The sequence below is a fragment of the Xyrauchen texanus genome, chromosome 29, assembly GCF_025860055.1.
Source record: "Xyrauchen texanus isolate HMW12.3.18 chromosome 29, RBS_HiC_50CHRs, whole genome shotgun sequence".
Lineage (NCBI taxonomy): Eukaryota > Metazoa > Chordata > Actinopteri > Cypriniformes > Catostomidae > Xyrauchen > Xyrauchen texanus.
In genome coordinates this window covers 2,132,233-2,155,441 of record NC_068304.1, presented here as the reverse complement: position 1 = coordinate 2,155,441, position 23,209 = coordinate 2,132,233, and the positions used below count along the sequence as shown (strand labels likewise).

The window sequence follows — 23,209 nt, the reverse complement described above, 5'->3', positions numbered from 1 at the left end:
AGGATTAGGTGGAGAGATTACATCTCCACACTGGCCTGGGAACGCCTCGGGGTCCCCCAGTCAGAGCTGGTTAATGTGGCTAAGGATAGGGAAGTTTGGGGCCCCCTGCTGGAGCAGCTGCCCCCACGACCCGAATTCGGATAAGCGGTTGAAGATGGATGGATGGAAAATAACAACCATCTATGGTCAATTCTCCACACCACACACACTCACTCTTCCTTCTTTAACTCCCCTCTTGGAAGCGAAGTCTCCAAACTTTCATACAAATACAAACGCATTTCCTTCATGTTCTTTAAAAATAAATAAATACATTCTCCTTTCTTTGTGTACTGCTCTAAGCTATGTAAAACTTGTATTACAGCACTTATTTTACTGTTGCTCCTTTTGTTGGATAAATCGCTTCTATTGTTCTAATTATTTGTAAGTCGCTTTTTTATAAAATCATCTGCTAAATGAATACATGTTGTATATTTTTCTTTGTCCAATTTTCAAAAACTTTGATTAAAAATTTGTAATGGTAGGATTTGAGAGCTTGTTGGTTTGGTTTATGACTTGGCACTTTTTCAGGATTTAATGAAATCCTTCCAAATTCAGGACAGCTAAAAAAAAATGGGCAGGCACTGTTGAGCTCTATTTGGACAAACACGGATAGACACGATAAGTATCGTGTCAAACGTGACTGACCTATGGAAACTGTCCACCATTTTGAGCTGACTGCGTAGGTCTTTCTTGGTCAGATGATCCAGCATACGAGCGTCTACCAGAGACTCCATGAAGTAACTGCGGTACTGAGGTAACCCGAGACTAGGCAGCCATTCATTACCAATCCACTCATGATTCATGTCACCATATGCCAGAGTCTAGAAAAAATATGAAACACAATATAATACATATTCATTAATCTCAAATGGCAAAAAAATATAAAACATCAAATTTAGGCCAAAGTCATAAAAATACAAAATATAAACAGCCCTTCATAACGTTACAGGATATCAAAACAAAATTTGTGGAAATATGTGTAAAGAAAATAATTCAAGCATCGAATGAGCAGAATTTGCTTGGATGTAGCAATTAATTATTTTTATTGATCATTGATACAGCATTAGATGAAATCAAATCAAATCACTTTAATGTCACACGACCATATGCACAAGTGCAACAGTGGGTGAAAGTCTTGTGTGCAGTTCCGAGCAACATAGCAGTCATGACAGTGATGGGACATATACCAATTTACAATAAACAACATATTTACACAACACAATTTACATATCAAATGTACGCAAAATTACACAACGCAATAATAATATACAATGTACAGTAAACAATACACACAATGAAGAATACACATACACATAATATATAAAATACACAAACAATAAAAAATAAGTAAAGTGTATATATATAAACCAAATTTTTTTTTACAGTAGGTTGTATTGTAAAGAGAATATAATTTATGACAGTCCAGTGTGAGATATAAGATTAATAAAATGCAGTGCTGATGTATATCGATCGTGAGAGATCAAGTGTTCAAAAGTCTGATTGCTTGGGGGAAGAAGCTGTCATGTAGTCGGCTGATGTAGTCGGCTGGGTCCTGATGCTGCGATACCGCCTGCCTGATGGTAGCAGTGAGAGCAGCCCATGGTTCAGGTGGCTGGAGTCTTTGATGATCCTCCACCCTTTTTTCACACACCGCCTGGTATATATATATATGTGTCCTGGAGGGAGGGAAGCTCACCTCCTATGATGTGTCTGGCAGTTCATACCACCCTTTGCAGGGCTTTGAAGTTATGGGTGCTGCTAATGCCGTACAGGCAGTGACGCAGCCAGTCAGGATGCTCTCTACAGTGCTGGTGTAGAACCGTACGAGGATGTGGTGGTTCATTCCAAACTTCCTCGGCCATCTCAGGAAGAAGAGGCGCTGGTGAGCCTTCTTCACAACGGCCTCAGTGTGGACGGACTATGTGAGTTCCTCAGTGATGTGGACACCGAGGAACTTGAAGCTGCTGACTCTCTCCACCGGTGCTCCATTAATGGTGATGGGCTGTGTACTCTGTCTTTCCTCCTGAAGTCCACTACAAGCTCCTTGGTCTTACTGACGCTGAGGGAGAGGTTGTGCTCCTGACAGCAGCATGTCAATTGCGTGCACCTCCTCTCTGTAGGCTGTTTCATCATTGTCAGTGATCAGACCTACCACCGTCGTATCATCAGCAAACTTAATGATGGCATTGGAGTTATGTGTTGCCACACAGTCATGTGTGTACAGGGAATACAGGAGTGGGCTGAGATTACTGAAAGCTCCTCCTTTTTCAACATAAATACAACTTCCCTTCCTATTCTCAGAGTACTAGCATGACTGACAGCAGTGTGGCCCAAAAATACATGGCTGTATAGGCAGATAAGCTTAACCTCTGAAACGAAACCATCATTATTTATTTTATGAAATTGATTCATGTTTAATAACATCCAGCACCTTGATAAGATTACTTGAGAAAGCAAACTGAACATATTGGCAAAAGTTTCGGCCTGTTAGTTCAGCACCTTTGGACTGGACAGCTCCCTTAACAAAGAACTTATTTGTTTAGGAAACAAGCAACCAAAGTAGTCTATGACAGTATGACCTAAAATGTTTTAGTTGCAATGTTATTGAGAAACTCAGCCCATGATGGAAAGTTTACAAGTCATTACATCTGAGTAACGGATAATATTTATATGTAGTGCAAATGCAATACAATATTTATGTAAAATGGTAAGCATGTCATTTTTTTTTTTAATCAGCTGATGAGACTGGAAACGACTGGTGAACTAATTTCCTTCATAAGAGCGCATGGGTGCTGACAGAATTCTGGCAACAGCTAGAGGTAATCCTGGAACTTCTTAAGCCTTTGGTTTCAGTAAAAAAAAAAAAAAAACTTCTATTATGTTCTGCAAAAATATTCATTCATTTTTGGTATTAATTACTTGAACTGTTTGTTTCTAAACAATGATACAATCTTATTACCTTAGTGATCCTTTAGGTTGTTCTATTATTTGCAAGGACAATCTATGAGTATGGTAATATTTCGGAATGTTTAATAGGCTGAGAGAAACATACAGTGATGCTGATGTGAATGGAGCACTTTGTCATGCTTTTGGCCATGAGTATTTGTAAATTCCACAATGAGTATTTGCTTGTGGTAGTTACCTCCCCACATTCGTGCACATCCTGACCATCTGTAATTGTCAGTGTGCATTTGTAATTGGTCTCTTTCTTATAATATTTGATCTCCATCTTTCTTTCTGACCATTCAATTAGATGACATAAGCATAACATGATGGAGCGATACTGGAGTACTCATTGAAAGAAATCAAAATCTGATGCTCTGACTTCCAGAAAAAGCACTCCTCCATTCAGGAGGAGCCCCACTTCCACTGCACATACGTTATTTGAGGCTACACTACAACCAAAGGCCCTGGGTTGCAGCCAAGTTAAGCCTGGATTTTACTTATTGAATGTAAATACTGAATTAAATTCAAATTTTAATGAAATCTTTGTCTCTTATACATTCAGAATGGCCAATGAGGGCTGATAAGTGCAAACATGCATTTATCTTTTTTTTTTTTTGCAGACATATGAATGCAGCAAAGACATATATTATGTCATCTCTTATAGCCTTAAAAAGTTGATGATGCAGGTACCATTTCTATTGTTTCACTCACTACCAGTGAACCTGCATGTGCACACAACATCAAAGCAAGATGTAGAGCGGCATGCATGCACTCATGACACAACCTCAAACATAATGACTTTATAATATTTATTTAAAATTCAGAATAATTTTGGGCATTTTATAAGTCAACCCAAAAAAAAAACATTTTCAAGGAACATATTAAAAATTCAAGCATACTTTTAAATCTTGAAAAACTAATTGTAAAAATCAAACATTTTCCAACAACTTTCAAGACCCTGTATGAACCCTGGAAACAGAAAGAGAGATTGTATGTATTTGAGAGATTCAGACCTGCGCCCAGTTGCTCTCCTCATCCTCCTGGTGTTATCGGGTTAGCATGTGGAGTGAGATAGCTTTAGTGGTGAATCAGTAGTAGAAAATACAAACACATTGTTGCTACGACTAAATGCAGCAAAACACTACAGCATGCTTTCAAACACTGATGTGCATACTGGTTGAACTCACAAAATCTTTCAGAAATGGGCTTTTTATTTTCATTTTCATATATGGATCAATGACATGACGCCTTATTCTGTCCTTTATTTTTTCATTTTGTGAAAAAATTTTTTTAATGTTTTGAACAGTATATGTAGTATCTCTAAAATATATTAAACCAATTTTAACTTTCCAATGTTTTCTATGTATAAGTAAAAAAAATGTCCACAAGTGTTAAAAGATCTTTTGGTGCGACCCTCCCTCATCACTTCTCTTTTGAAATTCTTTATAAAAGCATTCAAATATGTTTGTAATTTAATGTTTTTATATTTGGCATAATTCCGTAATTTGCCCTGATGCATTCCATTATAATTCCCATCATAATACATACTGTAAATAACTGTTGTCTCAGTAGGATTGTTTTATGAAATATAATGTAATGCGATTGACACAAAAAGGACATTTTGAGACTTTTGAAAAGTGTTTAAGGACCTCAAGTGACATGTAAATGTCACCTGGAAACATCTTAAAGGTCATCGCCACTCTTTATTTTTTAGGGAAAATAATCACTTTTTAAACTGCTAATTTAACCAAAATCATTTGGTGTGACCTCAAAAAGATATTGCAAATTGTGTTTTATCAAAAAAATCTATAATTTGACTATAAATGTCATAATGGCATTGTGTGGAAATAATGCCTGCTTTTCTGTGGCGGCCATTTCTTTTGCCTGTAAATTTGACTGAATTAAGAAAATGTCACGTGGTGCAACCATTGCTGACAAGTGAAAGAAAAAAGCCCTGCTCCATGGTACAATGATTACACTCATGCTCTCAAGGGAGCAGCTCTGAAAATGGGAGTGAAAGTGGAAGAATACAAAATTAGAGGTATTTTGTGATGCATGGAAGGACCGTGTCTGCAGCTACAGACAGGAACAAAAAGCTGCCAGGTCAGCATATTTTAGCAAACTCATAGAAAATAACCACAACAATCCTTGGTGTTTACTCAGTACTGCGGCTTAATTGGTTTGGTATAAAGCATCGACTGAATCAGATATTCTGTTGCAGAACAATAGTAATTGCTTTTTTATTTCTTTACTGATAAAATTAAAATCATCTGAAATAAGTGGAATTATGCAATTAGTGTCTCAATTTTCCTCATGTGCAACTTCAATCCTTCACTGTCATAGGTCATGAAGAGCTAAAAAATTATCAAAACATCAAAAGCCACAACATGTATGTTAGATCCATTACCAACTAAGCTCTTAAAAGAGATATTTCCTATATAATCTCAGAACCTCTTCCTAATATTATTAACTTATCAAACTGCTTATTAAGAAGCCACAGCTTGTTTCCTTAGAATTGGCTAATTATAGACGATTTCAAATCTCCTGTTTATGTCGAAAACCCAAGAAAATTATTTGAGATCTTTTACATCTTAGTGCTGCCTTTGACACCATAGAGCATGTCATTCTCTTAAATAGGCTTGAGAATTATGTTGTGGACTTGCATTAGCTTGGTTTAGGTCCTATTTAGCAGACCGCTACCACTTTGTCTGTGTAAATGAGGGATTGTCAAATCAAACAAAAGTAAAGTATGGAGTGCCACAGGCATCAGTTTTAGGACCTCTGCTTTTTGGGAAATATTATCAGGGATCGTGGAATAAGTTTCCACCGTTATGCTGAAGATACCCAACTTTATATTTCTTTGAAACCCGATGAAATTTCACAATTCTTCAAATTAGCAGAGTGCATCACTGAAATCAAAGATTGGATGGCCAGAAATTTCCTTCTACTCTTTTCCGACAAAACAGAGGTACTATTTATTGAAGCAAAAACATATAAAAATAAAAAGAATTTACTCTCTGGATGCAACATTACATCTTCTACAGCAAAGAAATTAGGTGTTCTATTTGATACCAACCTGTCCTTTGAAATTTAGATTTCTATTGTTTCTAGAACAGCATTCTTTATCCTTAGAAATATTGCTAAATTATGACCCATGCTCTCTGCTGCTGATGCCGAAAAACTAATTTATGCATTCATGACCTCAAGACTAGGATTATTGTAATGCATTACTGTGAGGATGTCCTGCAAGTTCAATAAATTAACTTCAATTTGTTCTAAATGCAGCAGCCACAGTACTGATAAGAACCAAGAAATACAATCATTTTAGCCCCATTTTATCATCGCTAAACTGGCAACCTGTTAAATTTCATATTAATGTTACAATTTTCTTAATGTGTAAAGCTTTGAATGGTCTAGCTCTGCAGAACTTAAGTGACCTTCTACCATGCTATATTCCATCACATTCATTATGATTGCAAAATTCTAGCCTGTTAATAGTTCCTAGAATATCAAAATCCAAAAAAGGAGGTAGATCCTTTTCCTATTTGGTTATTTTCTCCATTAACCAACATCTAATGGAGTTTTGTTTTCCTTGCCACAGTCACCTTCGGCTTGCTCACTGGGGTTCTAAATACAATTATTATTTAATTACTACAATTTACAATCATATTTACTCAAACTACACACTGTATGGAGGATAATACTTTATATATATATTAGAGATTCATTTTCTGTTAATGCATGATTTTCTGTAAAGCTGCTTTGAAATTATGTGTGTTGTGATAAGTGAGGACTTAAAAATATTTTTTTTCTTAATTCAGGCAGTTTAAAAATTGTAAATTGAACCGAACCATGAGCTCAGTATAGTGAACCAAACAATTAATTACAACTGAATGACATACATTAATGAAATGCATGACCTCCAATGAACTGTTATAAAGTTTCAAATAAGTTTTAAGTGAATAAAAGTTTTTTTTTTTTTTTTAATGTTTGTTTATAGGGCTTTCAATAAGTATTAAAAATACTACATTCTGTTTCTTTCATGGAATTGATGGTGTTGTTTTTTTTAAATCTCACACAGTTTTGTCATAATTTGGTGCAACCACACATCATGTGATGCGACCAATTACTCCAGTAAAATTTCTGTCTGAAATATGAATCACTGATACAATACGCTAAAGTAGAGCCTTTTTTTTTTATACATTTTATGGATTTTAAAGTAAAAAGAGATCTGCAAATTTCACAAACACCAGAGAAACTGCTAAATATGCTGCCAAATAAATAAAAAGATAAATATGAAAATATTACTAAGAGAACAAGGTGCAAACAAATTTTCACACAATTTCGCATTAAAACTTCACTGTACTACTAATAATATTTTAAAATATTGTGCATGGTAGGGTAATATAGCATTTTAAGTAAATATTACTGTCCCATATCAACTTTAAGGGGAAAAAACTAATGAACCTGTTAAAAACACAAACTAATTTAATTTCAAGTTTTAATTAACATTTTGAGAACAAAACACTTAAAATATTTGATCGATTATACTATATCTTATTAAAATAGTCATAAAAGTAATCTGATTAAATTATATATTTTTAAAACAGCCCTTCAAAATATCCTAATTCATCACTGACCAATATATAGTGTGAATATAATGTAACATATGAGCTGGACAAGTTTTTGTGAGATTCATCCATTGCACATCACAAGCAGACCGCTGCATGCAGATGACCAAAATCAAGCATACATCTAATGACGCACAAGGACAAAAGTATTTAAGCAGACTGTGAAGCTGACTCGTGCAGTGACTGACCGTGAGCGGTGTGCTGGCCAAACTCTCCATCTCCTCATGAGTGACCCAGATATTTCCAGAAGACTACAAATCACATGACCCGTGTGAGTGAGAGTGAGAGTTGAGGGAAAGACGGAGTGAAGAAACATTAGGGCAAGAGGAAAATGTGTTATTAACAGAAAGAGCATTAGTAAAACCTGTTATAATATATTCCATCAGCTGTTAGTGTGTGAGAGAAGAGACAAGACTGGATAGGTGTATACCATGGTAAAAACACAGCAGCATGTGTGGTTTACACCAACAGAAAGTGTTGGGTTGAGTTTAGCCGATTAAGGACATTCCACAAAAAACACAGTTCACAGTCTTTACGTCAACCACCCCAATGTTTTAAACCATTAGTTCAATATGGCAATAAAACTTGAGCATGTTGTAAAAATGATTTAATATTAATGTACTTAATTTACTGTAATTACGAGATGGAAATTTGGAGGTTCTACTCGGAATTGTTCACATCTTCAGGCTTCCTAATTTATTCGTTTCTATTGCAACACTTATAATGCCATAACAGCTTTGAGGTTAACAGTAAAATGTTTATCACTTCATTAATTCCCCTCTATATGCATTTAAAAAAAGTTTAACAGCAAAAAGTAATGCTCCAGGCATTAATGGCATTATAAAATAGCATATTAAATCAATTAATATTTAATCTTTTCACATGACATCACGAAGGTTGAGTTTACAAATTGTAATTACAAGCTCTACGAAGAGGTAATTACGGTAATTCTGACATGACATGAACACACCATAAGCATTGATGGGAGTCTAAATCACATTTCCGCAACCAGGAAAGCAAATAATTTCAAGAGTAAATTTGGGATGGGCAGAGTAACCGAAGTACGAACAGAGTAACAGAGTAACTCAAAAAATTTATATCAGTGATGAAATTCGGAGCAGGGTCATACTTTGCTTCCAAAATTCAATCCCTCTTGGAATGTTGTACATCTTGAGCAGGGCTGGGTAAAAATATAGATTTTCCTATTAATTAAGACCTTCATTTGATCAAATTATTGATTCTTAAACTCCTAAGATGATCTTTCACTCTACACGCAAACCTTAACAACGCGAGTAAAACATTCACATAACTGACCAAATTTCAAATGTCTATGATAAGCCACTAGTTGGTTAATGTTCAGATTTCACTCACCAGTGATTAAGTAGTTTAGTGGTGAATAGGTTCAACAGAGATCTTTTCACTGTGTTGAGAGTGAAAGTTGGTGGAGGACAAGTTTCAGCTGCCTCCACTTCTGAGGCCATCAATCCACGCATCTTATCACGTGGCTCGTTGTGTATAACACAGCGGAGACTGTGGAGTCAACTATAACTCATGTTACACTCCACGATCCACACACAACTTACCACGCAACCCATTGAGAGCGAGAACCACAAATCATGACCACAAGGAGATTATCCCATGTGACTCTACCCTCCCTAGCAACCGGGCCAATTTGGTTGCTTAGGAGGCCTGGCTGGATTCACTCAGCACACCCTGGACTCAAACTCGTGACTCCAGGGTTGGTAGTCAGCGTCAATACTTGCTGAGATACCCAGACCCCCTCTCATTTAAGCACTGGTTACCATTTAGCATTGTATATAGGCAAATACTGGTAAAGAGTAGAATTATGCATCTAAAATGTAAACAAAAATTCTCCGCTATAATGCGATATCACCAGATAGACCCTCATATCTGTTCCAATTTTCTATTTGTACATTAAAAAAAGCTAAAATAATGAAAAAATTATGAAATTTTCTTTGTAAAATTTATATTTTCATAACGTATTAAGTTAGAAGGTCCACTGTATAATAAACAGTATTCGCTGGGAGAGAATATGCAAAATGAACATTATAACTAATATATAACAAATGGAACCAGAGTCGAATTGCAATCGAGTCGAAGAGAGCGCTTGTGAAACAAATCAATTTGAGAAATCTTTATCAATAACCAGCCCTAGTCCTGAGTGGTGCTTGATGGGATATTGCACCAAAAATGATTTGCAGAACTAAAAAAGTTTTTGCATTAACTTCAGTTGTTGTGCATCAAAAATTCAAAGGTCCAGTGATGTTCATGTATGCTGATCAGGAAAGTGTTCATGAAATCTGCTTCTGTTTTATGACATTATACTGCAGACAAATCAGCAGTCCTAATGATCCCAACCATGTTTACAGGAGTCACATAATAAATGTAAATTTTCTCTGAAAGTCTACTTATGTTATTTAAGTTTTCTTGCACCAAAAACACTAGTACACTAAGTTTTTGTGATAATTTTCCACCCTCTCTCTGAAACTTACAATTAGACTGAGCATTTAAGACCTCTACATGTAAAGAACATTTGTTATGATTAATGAGCAACAACATAATCTGCTCTCAAATGTGCCAAACAAACGGTTAAAATATCTATCCTAGTTCCTCAATACTTCAGAGTGACCAGATGGGGTCAGGTTTCTGATCACACAATCAAGTGGGCAGGTGTGAATGTATGTGCTTGTAAGATGTGTCCTACCGTACCGTTCTCGAGGTTGGTGGCGCCGAAGGGCTGGTAAGTGACATTATCTCCTGAATAGCAAGACGCAGCTTGAGGCGATGAAGAGGGTTACTGATGCCAATCTCACGCTGGATTTCTGTGTCTGACAGTGCCGACATGATGGCACCACTCTTCACATTAGCACGGCAGGCTGCAACATACCATGCAGGCATACCCACCCATAGCTGTTCAGAAAAAAACAAAGATGATTGGTCAATGACAATGAAAGATTTTGAGTTATCAATAGAGAAACTACAAAGGCAGATTCTGGACAAAACTCCTATTGGTGGATTTCTAATTTGCAAACCAACTAAAAAATTATTGCAAGTTGTGTATTTGTGTTTTAATTTTTGTGTATGAGATTTCAACTGGAAAAGCAAAGTCCACATTTAATATTTATTTGCAATGCCCTAAACTCTACATGATTCTGCCATTAAGTGGCACTACATACATTTGTGATTTCACTTATCGTTATGCTCCTCCTGTGCCAAACTCAAATAAAACAGCAATCCTGTTTTTAATTGCAAGCCAATACCACATCACCTGTGGGTGAGACTTACTGGTGTGTTTACATGAAAGTGACGTCGAATACAATACATATTGCGCTACATGAGTCATAATACTAAATTAAATCACAATATCTGGGATTAAGCAGCTTTTTCTGATGACTAATTTGACTAGAGTCTTTATCTCATGTGAGTGCACATCATTTTAAACATTTAAAAATAATATTCAACTATTACTTTTTGTTTAGCAATTAGCAAAATAAATAAATACATTTTAATACACACATAGAAATCTTGACCCCATTGTTAGACAGCACAAACAGGGGTAACACAACTTTACAATTTATAGGTATACTGAGCTATACCATACTTTGACCTACCTCAAGCCAAACCACCACAGTGGGTCCATCCCACTGAGCGAAGGGCAAACCCTGCCGACAGGCCTCCTCAAGCAATTCATGTCTGAACATTAAAAGAAACACGAAAAGAACATTACTAACATGTATGTGAAAAGCAGATGTTTCATGGGAGCAACAACATGTACTTGAAGCAGATATCACAGATACTGTATCATCTGACATTTGCAGGCACAGTTCAAGCCACATCACATACACATACAGTAGTATGCAAATATATTAAAGAGTAGTCAGCTATGAGGTAGAGACAGAGTGAAAACATGTTTAAAACAAATAATTGTCAAAGATAAAAACTTTTTAGAGCATAGTTTATAGAGAAGTATCCAGCCCACACTTTTTACACACATTGAGATGTTTCAGAATGGACACGTTTAGGCCATCAATCGACAAACTTACAGTACACCAAGACGTGTGTGAAGTATGCATTCTAAATTGTTAAATGACTTTCAGTAAACGTATTACAGGTACAGTCATCTAAAGCAAATTCAGCACTGTTTGAAAAGGTCAAACTTTCAAATTACAACTTTTAATACCACCAAAATCAATGACACAGAATCTGCTTTGTAAGTTGTTTTTTTTTTACTTGCAAACTAGGGCTGGGCAATAGGATGATGTTATCAAATATTGACGATATCTTACAAAGATCCAGATGCCGATTGTGACATTCAGTTGACAGACGATAATTAACAATATCAGGAACTGGGAAGTCAGAAAATACATTAAACAGTAGCCCAGGTTATGAAACTAGCACCTGGCCACCCACAAAATGTGACTAGGCCGAATCCAGTTTGCAGGCTGTTCATCCAAATGCAGGCATTTCTTCAACAATTCTTCAGATTGGCTTGGTTCCAAAAACAACCGTGTAAATGTAAAATGGACCAAGACTGAAGTTGGCAACAAAAAGAACGGATATTTTAAATATTTGAAAGTATTTTAATATTTAAAATTTTATTTTTCATGTTACTCATAACTCATTACTCATTTTTAAAGCCTAAAAATAAATCATCTAAAAGTTAAAATACAAATAAATTAATTCTTAAGGCGTATAAGTTGTACACAATGATTTGTCATAATTGTGAAAGCTTTAAAAAAGACAATTAATTATCATCATCAAAATGATTTGTTTGGCAATTAATTGTCAGCCAAATTTCATAATCATGACAGCCCTAATCCCAATAATAAACATTACTGCGGGTCATTATAAAGGTTTTGTATCCATTGTATCCGCTTTATCCCTGAGCAATGGTCAACTGCACAGTCAACCACACCCTTCTTCAGCATGTAGCTGCCTGTGTCAGCACTGCCAAAGATTTAGCACCCGTTCACACCTAATGTCTGATGCAACAAAACAATACAAATAATAAAAAAAATTTGCAGGTTACAGCACCTGGGTTCTAAGGTTACAGCACTGTTTTGCTACCTGTAGCTGCCTGTATCAAATTTAAGGCTCTGACACTGAGAGGGTATGCTTGAGATAAGATGAGGGCAGAAATGGTTAGTAGTGCATAGTGCATTAGCCAGCATACACTGATCAGCCACAACATTAAAACCACTGAGAGTTGAAGTGTCTCATTACAATGGCACCTGTCAAGGAGTGGGATATATTAGGCAGTGAACAGTCAGTTGTTTAATTTCATGTGTTAGAAGCAGGAAAAATGGGCAAGCGTAAAGATCTGATCGACTTTGACAAGGGCCAAATTGTGATGGCTAGATGACTTTGTCAGAGCATCTCCAAAACTGCAGGTCTTGTGGGCTGTTCCCAGTATGTAGTGGTTAGTACCTACAAATTGTGGTGCAAGGAAGGCCAACCGGTGAACCGGGTGTGCAAGGCTCGTTGCGAAGGCAAGCCTGTCTGGTCTGATCCCACAGAAGAGCTATTGTAGCACAAGTTGCTGAAAAACGTAATGCTGGCCAAGATAGAAAGGTGTAAGGACACACAGTGCATCGCAGCTTGCTGTGTAGCTGCAGAACTGTCAATGTGTCCATGCTGACCCATGTCCACTGCCGAAAGTGCCTACAACGGGTACTTGAGTCAGAACTGGTCATGGAGCAATAGAAGAAGGTGGCCTGGTCTGATGAATCATGATATCTTTTAGGCCAGGTGCGTGTGTATCGTTTACCTGGGGAAGAGATGCCAGCAGGATGCACAATGGGAAGAAGGCAGGACGGCGGTTGCAGTGTGATGTTCTAGGCAATGTTCTGCTGTGAAACTTTGGGTCCTGTCATTCATGTGGATGTTATTTTGACATGTACCACCTACCTAAAGTTTGTTTCAGACCACATACACCCCTTCATGGTACCAGAATTGCCTGATGGCAGTGGCCTCTTTCAACAGGATAATGTGCCCTGCCACTCTGCAAAAATTGTTCAGGAATGGTTTGAGAAACATGGCAAAGTATTCAAGGTGTTGACTTGGCCTTCAAATTCCCCAGTTCTCAATCCAATTGAGCATCAATGGGATGTGTTGGACCAACAAGTCCAATCCATGGAGGCCTCACCTCACAATTCAAAGGACTTAAAGGATCTGCTGCTAACGTCTTGGTGCCAGATACAACAGAACACCTTCAGAGGTCATGTGGATTCCATGCCTCAATGGGTCATAGCTGTTTTGGCAGCACGAGGGGCACCTACACGATATTTGGCAGGTGATTTTAATGTTGTGGCTGATCAGTGTATGAAAAACATTCATGAGACATGCAGGAAGTTTTTTCATGCCAACATTAGTCCAACCAAAATACAGACACACTGCGGCCACTTACCCTGATTTTGGGCTACAAATGACATGAGGAGTGTAGTGAGAAGAGAGCAGAAAATAACCAGAATCAATGAATGGAAGACTGATGTGATGGTGACACGTACAATCAGACAGATCTCAACTGTGCCAGTTTTGTTGGTACAGTTAGAGTTTTCCTTGGTATATGTTTCATGGTACAAATAGTTCACACAGTGGAAAAGAGGACTGACTCGGTCAAACACAAACTGCACTGCATCTACAGCTAAACATTTAACAATATACATTTTCACATTGACATATTAATGTGAGCCAGAAATGGGTGGAAATGAATGTGGAAATGATGGCGAGAATGGATAATTCATTATATTTTAATTAGGGCTGTCAATTGATTAACATTTTTAATCGAATTAATTACATGATGTCCCGATTAATTAATCGCAATTAATCACATAAACAAATATTAGCTGAGAAAGCCCCTCATATAGCAATACTACAATATATGATGATCAAATAATTATATTATCTTTAAATATAAAAATAAAAATAAAAATATATATATATAGCATCTCGGGTGCGTTGCGCCATAAACAAAATTTTTAGGTCACAGTGTCAAGTTAAATATAGTCTAATACTTCGAACACATCTTGAGATCCCTTAGTTCGAATTTGCGCTCCATCAAATGTTTTGAATGCAAGAACGTAATGAATGTCTGTTTTGTGCTGTCTGGTTGTTTTCTTCACTGTATAAACTGAGCTTTGGCACACATCTTAAATTTAAATTACTGCCATCTGGAGTAAACAGGTGGTACTACAATCTAGTCGATGTTTGAGGGTATCTGGAGCCGTTTGTCTATTTTTTACATTTTTGAATAAAGTAACTATTAAATACATATCCTCTTCATAGATTAATGAAACTACGGAATCTACAACGCTACAGTTGAAGCGGAATCAGTTCGTCACATTTATAAAGTACTCTACTGTACAATATGCTGCTGTCTGAGTGTCTTCGTGTGGAGTTTGTTGTTTTCGTCAGGTAAGTGAAGAGAGTAGAGTGAAAGACCATGTTATTGAAATGTTAACTCACTTTTTCTGCAGTTTTCTGTTCTTGTCAGCAGGGCCACCCAGTTTAGCAAGTGTCATGGAGTCCTGAGCACTTCCTCCATCGGGTGTACCACCTTTTACCGATCAAACCAACACAAACACTTCAGCTTCTAAACTTACAAACTGGTTTTACTTTACTTTTGCCAACAATTACTTTTGCAAAGCTGTGAAAGAGCATCAAATACAACTCCACTGGATTTTGTGCATTTGAAAAATGTTGTTTCTTTTGTCACGTACTGAGGATATTTATTGACGAATTACCAGTATTACATAATAATAATAATCATCAAAAGTTAATAACCAAGTCTGCCTTAAAAAGCTCTCTCTTACATTCAAACGTGAGTTTAGGTTGATCAATAGAGATGGGGTAAATGTGCTTTAATGGGATGAAAATTTCACAATAAAAAAAAAAAAAAAACTTTATGCAAAACAATGTCTTATTTTTATTTAGATTTTGGACATGTTCTTGGCAGGTTTGTTCATAGATATAGCTGTATTATTGAAATGTAGTAATTTCTGGATCATGTGTGTAGAAATGTTTATTGGCACCTGTGCTGGCAGATTCTTTCCCCACTGGACTGGCTCTGCTCTTCTCTTTCTTAGCAAACAGTCGGCCAATTGAGGACTTGATGCTTTTCTTCTTCACACCTTTATTGAGTGAATCCTGACTGCTGTTACTGCTGCTGGGGTTACTGCCCATGCCATCCTGAACACCAGCTCTATACACACACAAACACACACACACACACGTGAGTCCTGACTGCTGTTACTGCTGCTTACATATTCCCAAATCACAGATACATACATACATGCATCACAGACACACATACCTCAAAGCCTCTGCATGAGGTGTGCGCGTGCGTGCGTGCGTGCGTGCGTGTGTGTGATCACTGACCCCCTGATGTCTCGTATGTCCTCGTGACTGGCGGTGTGCAGCGCTCCTTTATGAAGTCTCATTGAGGAGGGGGTAGAGGGGGGAGACGTCTCACATCTAATCATGGCTTTATCATCTTGTGCACACTAAACAAAACATACATCACTGTCAGGGAACACAACACACACTTCACGGTATTGACATTTCCAAAATCTTAAAAAGATAATCCCATTCTACCACATCAAATGCATTTTTGGCATCAAGTGATATGGCAGCGACCGGAGTCTGATCATTCGTGACACTTTTTTTTGTGCTTTATTATCATGCACAGGAGTGACAGAGAGAGTAAGGCCAGGTAAAGATGGGTAAAATGGAAAAAAAAGAATAACTATGTTTAATTGCTCTATCATTGTTAATCCTTTTGTACATCAAAATGATGGACAGCATTTCAAATCCATTGTTCAAATGGTTCAAATCCACTGGTTTTTTTAAATAAAAAAAATGGTAAATGACAGCGTCATTAACACAACTACTGGATGGTTAAATATTCTGTATCAATTTATTGTTTTCACAATAATATTTTTAAATAGCTTTTTATTACCAATCATAAAAGCATTTAACATGAAAAAAATTAATGTCACTGCAGTCATCCACTTCAAGTCAAAGTCGAGTCTCGAGTCATTGGTCCAAGTCAAGTTATTTTCTACATAATCAAGCAAGACACAAGACCTTAAATTTGCACTCGAGTCCCAATGTCTGTCTGTACCCCCACTGTGTGTGGGAGATCGAGAGGGCACACATTGCTCGTGACCATGAGAAAAGTACACTTTTTGATAAAAAGACTTAAAAAGGAATGTTCTGGGCTCAGTACAAGTTAAGCTCAATCGATAGCATTTGTGGCATTATGTTGATTAACCCAAAAGTTATTTTCGACTCGTTCCTCATTTTCTTTAAAAAAGCATAAATTTAGGTTAAAGTGAGGGACTTAAAATGGAAGTGAATGGGGGGCCAATTTTTGGAGGGTTTAAAAAGGCAGAATTTTATAATTTTATAAAAGCACTGGCATTAATTCTTCAGTTAAAACTTTTTATTATTTATTATGTATTATTTGAGCTGTAAAGTAGTTAAGGGTTTTTGACATTACATTGTCATGGTAACAAAGTTGTAAAACTGGCTACAACTTTACACAGAAATGGTTTGTAAGTGATTTTATCACACTAAAATAATGTTTACATGCATATCCTTTATGTCTTGTGGCTATAGTATTGAAATTTGTTAAAAATTGGCTCCATTGACTTCCATTGTAAGTGCCTCACTGGAATCTAAATGTGTGCTTTGTTTAAAGACAAGGAGGAACGAGTTGAAATTAATTTTTATGGTAATCAACCTTATGTCACAAATGCTTTCGATTGAAATGCTTAACTTTATTGAACCCAGAACATTCCTTTAAGCAAAAATAACTCTAAAATTTAGATTATGCTATGAAGATTTTTAAAGAAGCACTTTATGTGCTAAAAACATATACAATGGTATGTTGAAAATAATTGTTCTATTAAAATTTTACTGAAGTTTAAAAGATATAATTTTGATGATGGAGTTAAATTAAACTTCAGAAAAATTAAATGGAAAACAAGATTCGTGAAAATCTAAAATGTTTCATAGGGCACTACTTGTGAAAAAAAATTTAAGCAATGTTTACATAAATGAAAAACACTAAAAAGGACCATGCACTTGTTTTCATTAATTAATTACATTGATTTTTATATTTTAAATAGACAATTTTGTTCAAAAACATAATCCATTTTTGCTGTGGTATAGACTTTTTTATAAAAAATTTGACATTTTACTGGTGTTGAACTACAAAAATGTTGGTATCATGACAACTCTAATGCACTTGGTGCTGTCAGTGATGGTACAGAAGGGTTACACATGTTATGATTTCTCTAAATTACCTTCCTACGATGCTTCCGTAAGTCACTAGGCTGTTAGAAGCACAAGCAGTGGAGAAAGAGAAGAGAAAGCAAGTTAGTAGCATTTCAAAATAAAAGCACAGAACACAGGCAAATAGATTTAGTAACCCTCAGAACAGCATCAGAAAAGCAGTAAAGCTCGTGTCATGTGTCGAAGAGAGTTATCTATCACACACACACACACACACACCAAACACATCAAACACACACATCAAACACACTTCACATGACAGACAGCTTAATGCTGAGCAAAGACATGTGAACACAGATGACATGTGTTTACCCTGAACACACACACACACACACACACACACACACACACACACGTTGGTCTACCTATCATTATGAGGACTTTCCATAGACATAATGACTTTTATACTGTACAAACTATAGATTCTATCCTCTAAACCTAACAACCCCTAAACCTAACTCTCACAGAAAACCTTCTGCATTTTTACTTTTTCAATAAAACATTGTTTAGTATGATTTTTAAGCGATTTGAATTATGGGGACACTAGAAATGTCCTCATAAATCACATTTATAGCATAATACCCTTGTAATTACTAATTTGTAACTTACATAATTGTCCTCGTAAATCACAAAACACACACACACACACACACACACACACACACACACACACACACAAGACTGTTTACTCTGGACCAAAGTTGTCAAAAGCACCAGTACTTCAGTTCCAACCATATTAAAATAAATAAAAATGTCAACAGTACTGGTTAGTGCCAAATAGAGATCAATCACCAGTGCTTCCTGATTGTCTTTTCATTGAGTTGACCAGCCAGTTTTAAACTTGCCATTACACGCATTGTTTATTGGCAGCATGTAACAAAAGAGTTTGGACAAGGACCGTCATTGGCTTATCAACTGTCACATACAGTGCAATCAGAAAGTATTCCCTGGGCTAAATGTCAAGTGTCATAGCAAAGGGTTTAAATACTTCTGTAAATGTGATATTTTAGTTTTTTCTTTTTTATACATTTTCAAAGTTATCAAAAACTTTTTTTGATAACTTTGAAAGTTAACAAAGTTTTTTGCTTTGTCATTATGGGGTATGCAGTGTAGATAGATAGCATTTTAGCATAAGGCTGCATCAACAAAATGGTGGTGGTGGTGTAGTGGGCTAAAGCACATATCTGTTAATCAGAAGGTCGCTGGTTCGAGCCCCACGGCCACCACCATTGTGTCCTTGAGCAAGTCACTTAATTCCAGGTTGCTCCGGGGGATTGTCCCTTTAATAAGTGTACTGTAAGTCACTTTGGATAAAAGCATCTGCCAAATGCATAAATGTAAATGTTAAAGGTGATGGCAGACTAAAAAAGGCATGGCTGAAAATGTTTGAGTTTAGACATCAACTATTTACACAGTACATTTCTGCTTTGTTTTTTTTTTGTTTTTTTTTACATTTAGAGTATACCAATAAATGCAGTGCGAATATAAACAATAGTGCCAAAAATGCCACTACTGTGGGTTAAATAGGAAACAGCGGTGTTCACGGGTAACTTAAAGGGTACTGTAGTTCACCCAAAAATGAAAATTCTCTCACCATTTATTCACCCTCATGTCATCAGATAAGAATGTCTTTGCTACAGAAGTCAAACCAAGATTTTTTTGAAGCATTTCTCAGCTCTGTTGGTCTTCATAATGAATGGTGACCAGAACGGAGCATAAAAGTAATCCATACAACTCCAGTGGTTTAATCCATGTATTCAGAAGCAATGATAATTGAGGGTGAAAAACAGATCAATATAAAAGTAATTTTTTACTATAAATCAACACATTTGAACAGCCCCAACCAGTAGGTGGCTGAATGTGAAAGTGAAAGTCACTTTGTATATTTTTGAAAATTATATCACTTTGAAAATTGTATATTTACAGTAAAAAGGAACTTAAATATTTATCTTTTTCTCACCCACACCTATCATATCGCTTCTGAAGACATTGATTTAACCACTGGAGTCGATGCTGCCTTTATGTTCTTTTTAGACATTCTGAGTTCTGGTCACTATTCACTTGCATTGTATGGACCAACAGAGCAGAAATATTCTTTAAAAAATCTTCAAAATAGGTGTGTTCTGCAGAAGGAGGGGGGGCCTATCCTTTTAATGCTACTTAACGTTATTTTGGTCACCGCAAGCAGCCAGAGCTTTGAACAAACTCCACCCATGAAAACATAATAAATGAATCATATACTTTTATATTATATTAATATTTAAATTGTTTTGGGTATTACTCATTATCCAATGGCTTTGGCTTTCAGAACAAATGCAAACTGAGAGTAAAGAGTCTTGAGTTTCATGCACTCACAGTAAACGTAATCAGCTTTAACAAGCATCACTTATGAAACAGCGCTCGTGCCTGTCAGACAGAGAGATACAGTACATTGCTTGTTTTCATGTGCTTGTGGAAACATTTGCAAAACAGTATCTTTATTAAGAAATTAAGTAAAATGCACTTTCATGTTATAGAATGCAATAAAATAGACAGGGAAGTGTTCAAAAGGATACTCCGTTCATCGGAGCACACACAGGAAGAAGAAAATAATCCAATCGCTGTTGAAGGGTGAAAACCCAAATGACGATGAAAGGATATGGTATGTAAACTGGTATGGAGAATCTTGAAATTTCACTGGTACTGGTATCAACTACTGAAATTACAATGTTGATATGTTGGTATCACTCCAACCTGGATGTTATTTGTTCACCAACATGTTCAGAGTAAATAGTCATTTGGAGTAACAGGGTTGTCTTTAAGTCTAATTGCTCATTTCCCTATTTGTCCATCAGGGGAACAGAGCAGGAAGTGCTTTAGTAAAGTTCCTCTAAAGCTCAGATATAAAAAAAATAATTAACACTACTTAGGACAGGAAACAGTCATAGTCTATGTTAAATTAATGTTGATATGTAAACATTTTAGTGAAGTAACGTTTGTTGAGGACACAGTAAGTTAAGTGGTGAGTTTGTGGAAGACAGAGTTTGTTGAGGGATGTTGTGGGCGATACATGCACAAACACAGGAGTACAGGTCAGCAGAGGACTGCTGTATGCTACACTCTGGATCACACACAGCTGGACACACACACACACACACACACACCACACGTGTGTGTGTAACTACACAACACTGATAAAAGTGGACACACACGGACGAGTGTATTACTACACAACACTGATGAATGACACAAGGGATTGTTTGGTTTGATGTGCTGAAGGGCAGCAAGCTCACCAGGGTCATGACGCCCATGCGGTTGATCTCTCGGCTGGGGCTTCGGGAAGGCCGCCGAGGTGTTGAGTGACCTGATCCGGGAGGAGAGGAGTCTACATGAGAGGAACCGAGATATGACGGCGGGAGAGACGCCATTGAGCAAAAACGTCCAACCAGATCATCTCCGCTGCTCACATGAGACTCAATCTCTTCAGCTCTGAGCGCTGTGCTCTCCTTCTCCTCCTGAATCATTCTAAACACACACACACACATCATCATCATCATCAAAGCACTAAAAAACTCACACACACACACACGCACACACACGCACACACACGCACGCACGCACACGCTCGCACACGCACACACACGCACACACACGCACGCACACGCACGCACACGCACGCACGCACACACACGCACACACACGCACACACACGCACACACACGCACACACACAGCTCTCAGTGCTGTGCTCTTCTGCTCCTCATCATACTGAACATACATAATTCCAGTATTTTGCAAGAGGGACTTTCTGGAAGGATCATTTTGAGAGGAACTACATAAATGAAAAGACTTTTCTATTTTGTATTCGCACCTACAATGGGAAGCCGTGTGGTGAAGTAATCTAGTGTTGCCCATTTTTCTCCTGATGTTGTTTGCACGCACAATACAATGGAAAAAAAAAAAACACCATCGATGGAGGGCAGCAGGATTGGAGCTACGCTTTTGTGTGGGTTGTTTTACACAGATTAAGTTTGCAGGTTACAGTCTTAAATCTGTATCATCATGATGATACAGATTTAAAAAATTTTCATCATGATGAAACAGATTCAAAATACATACAAATCATCATTTGTAAAATAGAATGGAGTGGTGGTGGCGTAGTGGCTAAAGCACAGGCCTGTTAATCAGAAGGTCACAGGTTCTAACCTCACGGCCACCACCAGTGTGTCCTTGAGCAAGGCACTTAACTCCAGGTTGCTCCGGGGGGATTGTCCCTGTAATAATTGCACTGTAAGTCGCTTTGGATAAAAGCGTCTGCCAAATGCATAAATGTAAATGTAAATGTAAAATACAGAAAATAAAAAGGCTTTCAGTTGTCTCTGTGTACGAGCATATTTCTGAAACATGTCACAAAAATGAACTGAAACTCCATGAATACATGAAACATATGTCTAAAGGAAGCTTAAAATGTTTCTTTTTAAATAAAACAATTCAAGTTTAAAACAAATATTCTCCTGCAATGTAATCTGTATGAAACAAAGCAATGTACAGTTTCTCCTGGCTCAGCTAATTGTCCCTATTATCCCTAATTATAGCGCTATTCATACGGTAATGTGCCGAGGCGATCAATGTAAATGGTAAACGCCCCCGACTGTGACTTAAAAACATCTAGTTCGTTCACTTTTCTGCGCATTTGGAAGATGGCATGATACACAGGTGAGGAAACTCCTGGATAGTGACGAAGATTTAACATTTTCCTCAGAAGAAGAGCGAGACTCCGATGAACATTTATATTTTAAAGAGAGACTTGATCCAGCTGAGGAAACTATTTCGGATGAGAAAGTCATTTAGTTTTTACTTACATTAGTTGACATGCTATTTTATATAAACATGTACATATTTTACTAGTGGGACTGTTTCCAGACTTGCCAACCAGGATTCAGAGTATTGAAATATGTCCTAATAGGTAAGTTTTAGTTGCATTAAATGTTGTTTCAGCTAAAGCAGGTATTTCAATTGTATGCTGTATGATATAAATATGATATAAGTATAATATGAATGTTTAGATTATATTTTAACTAGTGTTTATGCTGCCTCATCATCGACGAAACTTGTGCTTGCAAATATGTGTTTGGGTGTAAATGTGTCAAATGTGATGTAAATATGCCCATATTAGAAAATCAGCATATTATAATGATTTCTGGAGGATCATGTGACACTGAAGACTGCAGTAATGAAAGAAAATTCAGCTTTGATCACAAATTACATTTTACAATATATTCAAATAGAAAACTGTTC

At 36.8% G+C, this 23,209-nt stretch overlaps 1 protein-coding gene across 9 annotated transcripts in view; it reads right to left on the bottom strand.

Annotated features, from left to right (window-relative positions):
- ppfia1 (PTPRF interacting protein alpha 1) overlaps positions 1-23,209 on the bottom strand; it is a 108,401-nt gene that overhangs the window by 21,145 nt on the left and 64,047 nt on the right. For 5 of the 9 annotated variants that reach the window (XM_052097797.1, XM_052097800.1, XM_052097799.1 and 2 more), the window contains exons 16-25: positions 21,206-21,437; positions 17,945-17,974; positions 16,014-16,138; positions 15,668-15,837; positions 15,102-15,192; positions 11,249-11,330; positions 10,347-10,547; positions 7,805-7,867; positions 3,999-4,025; positions 685-860 (exon numbers count right to left, since the gene is read on the bottom strand). In XM_052097797.1, coding sequence (XP_051953757.1) covers positions 685-860; positions 3,999-4,025; positions 7,805-7,867; positions 10,347-10,547; positions 11,249-11,330; positions 15,102-15,192; positions 15,668-15,837; positions 16,014-16,138; positions 17,945-17,974; positions 21,206-21,437 — 1,197 coding nt within the window. The remainder of the gene's footprint in view (positions 1-684; positions 861-3,998; positions 4,026-7,804; positions 7,868-10,346; positions 10,548-11,248; positions 11,331-15,101; positions 15,193-15,667; positions 15,838-16,013; positions 16,139-17,944; positions 17,975-21,205; positions 21,438-23,209) is intronic. The other 4 variants (XM_052097802.1, XM_052097803.1, XM_052097804.1 and 1 more) reach the window with 2 other exon arrangements.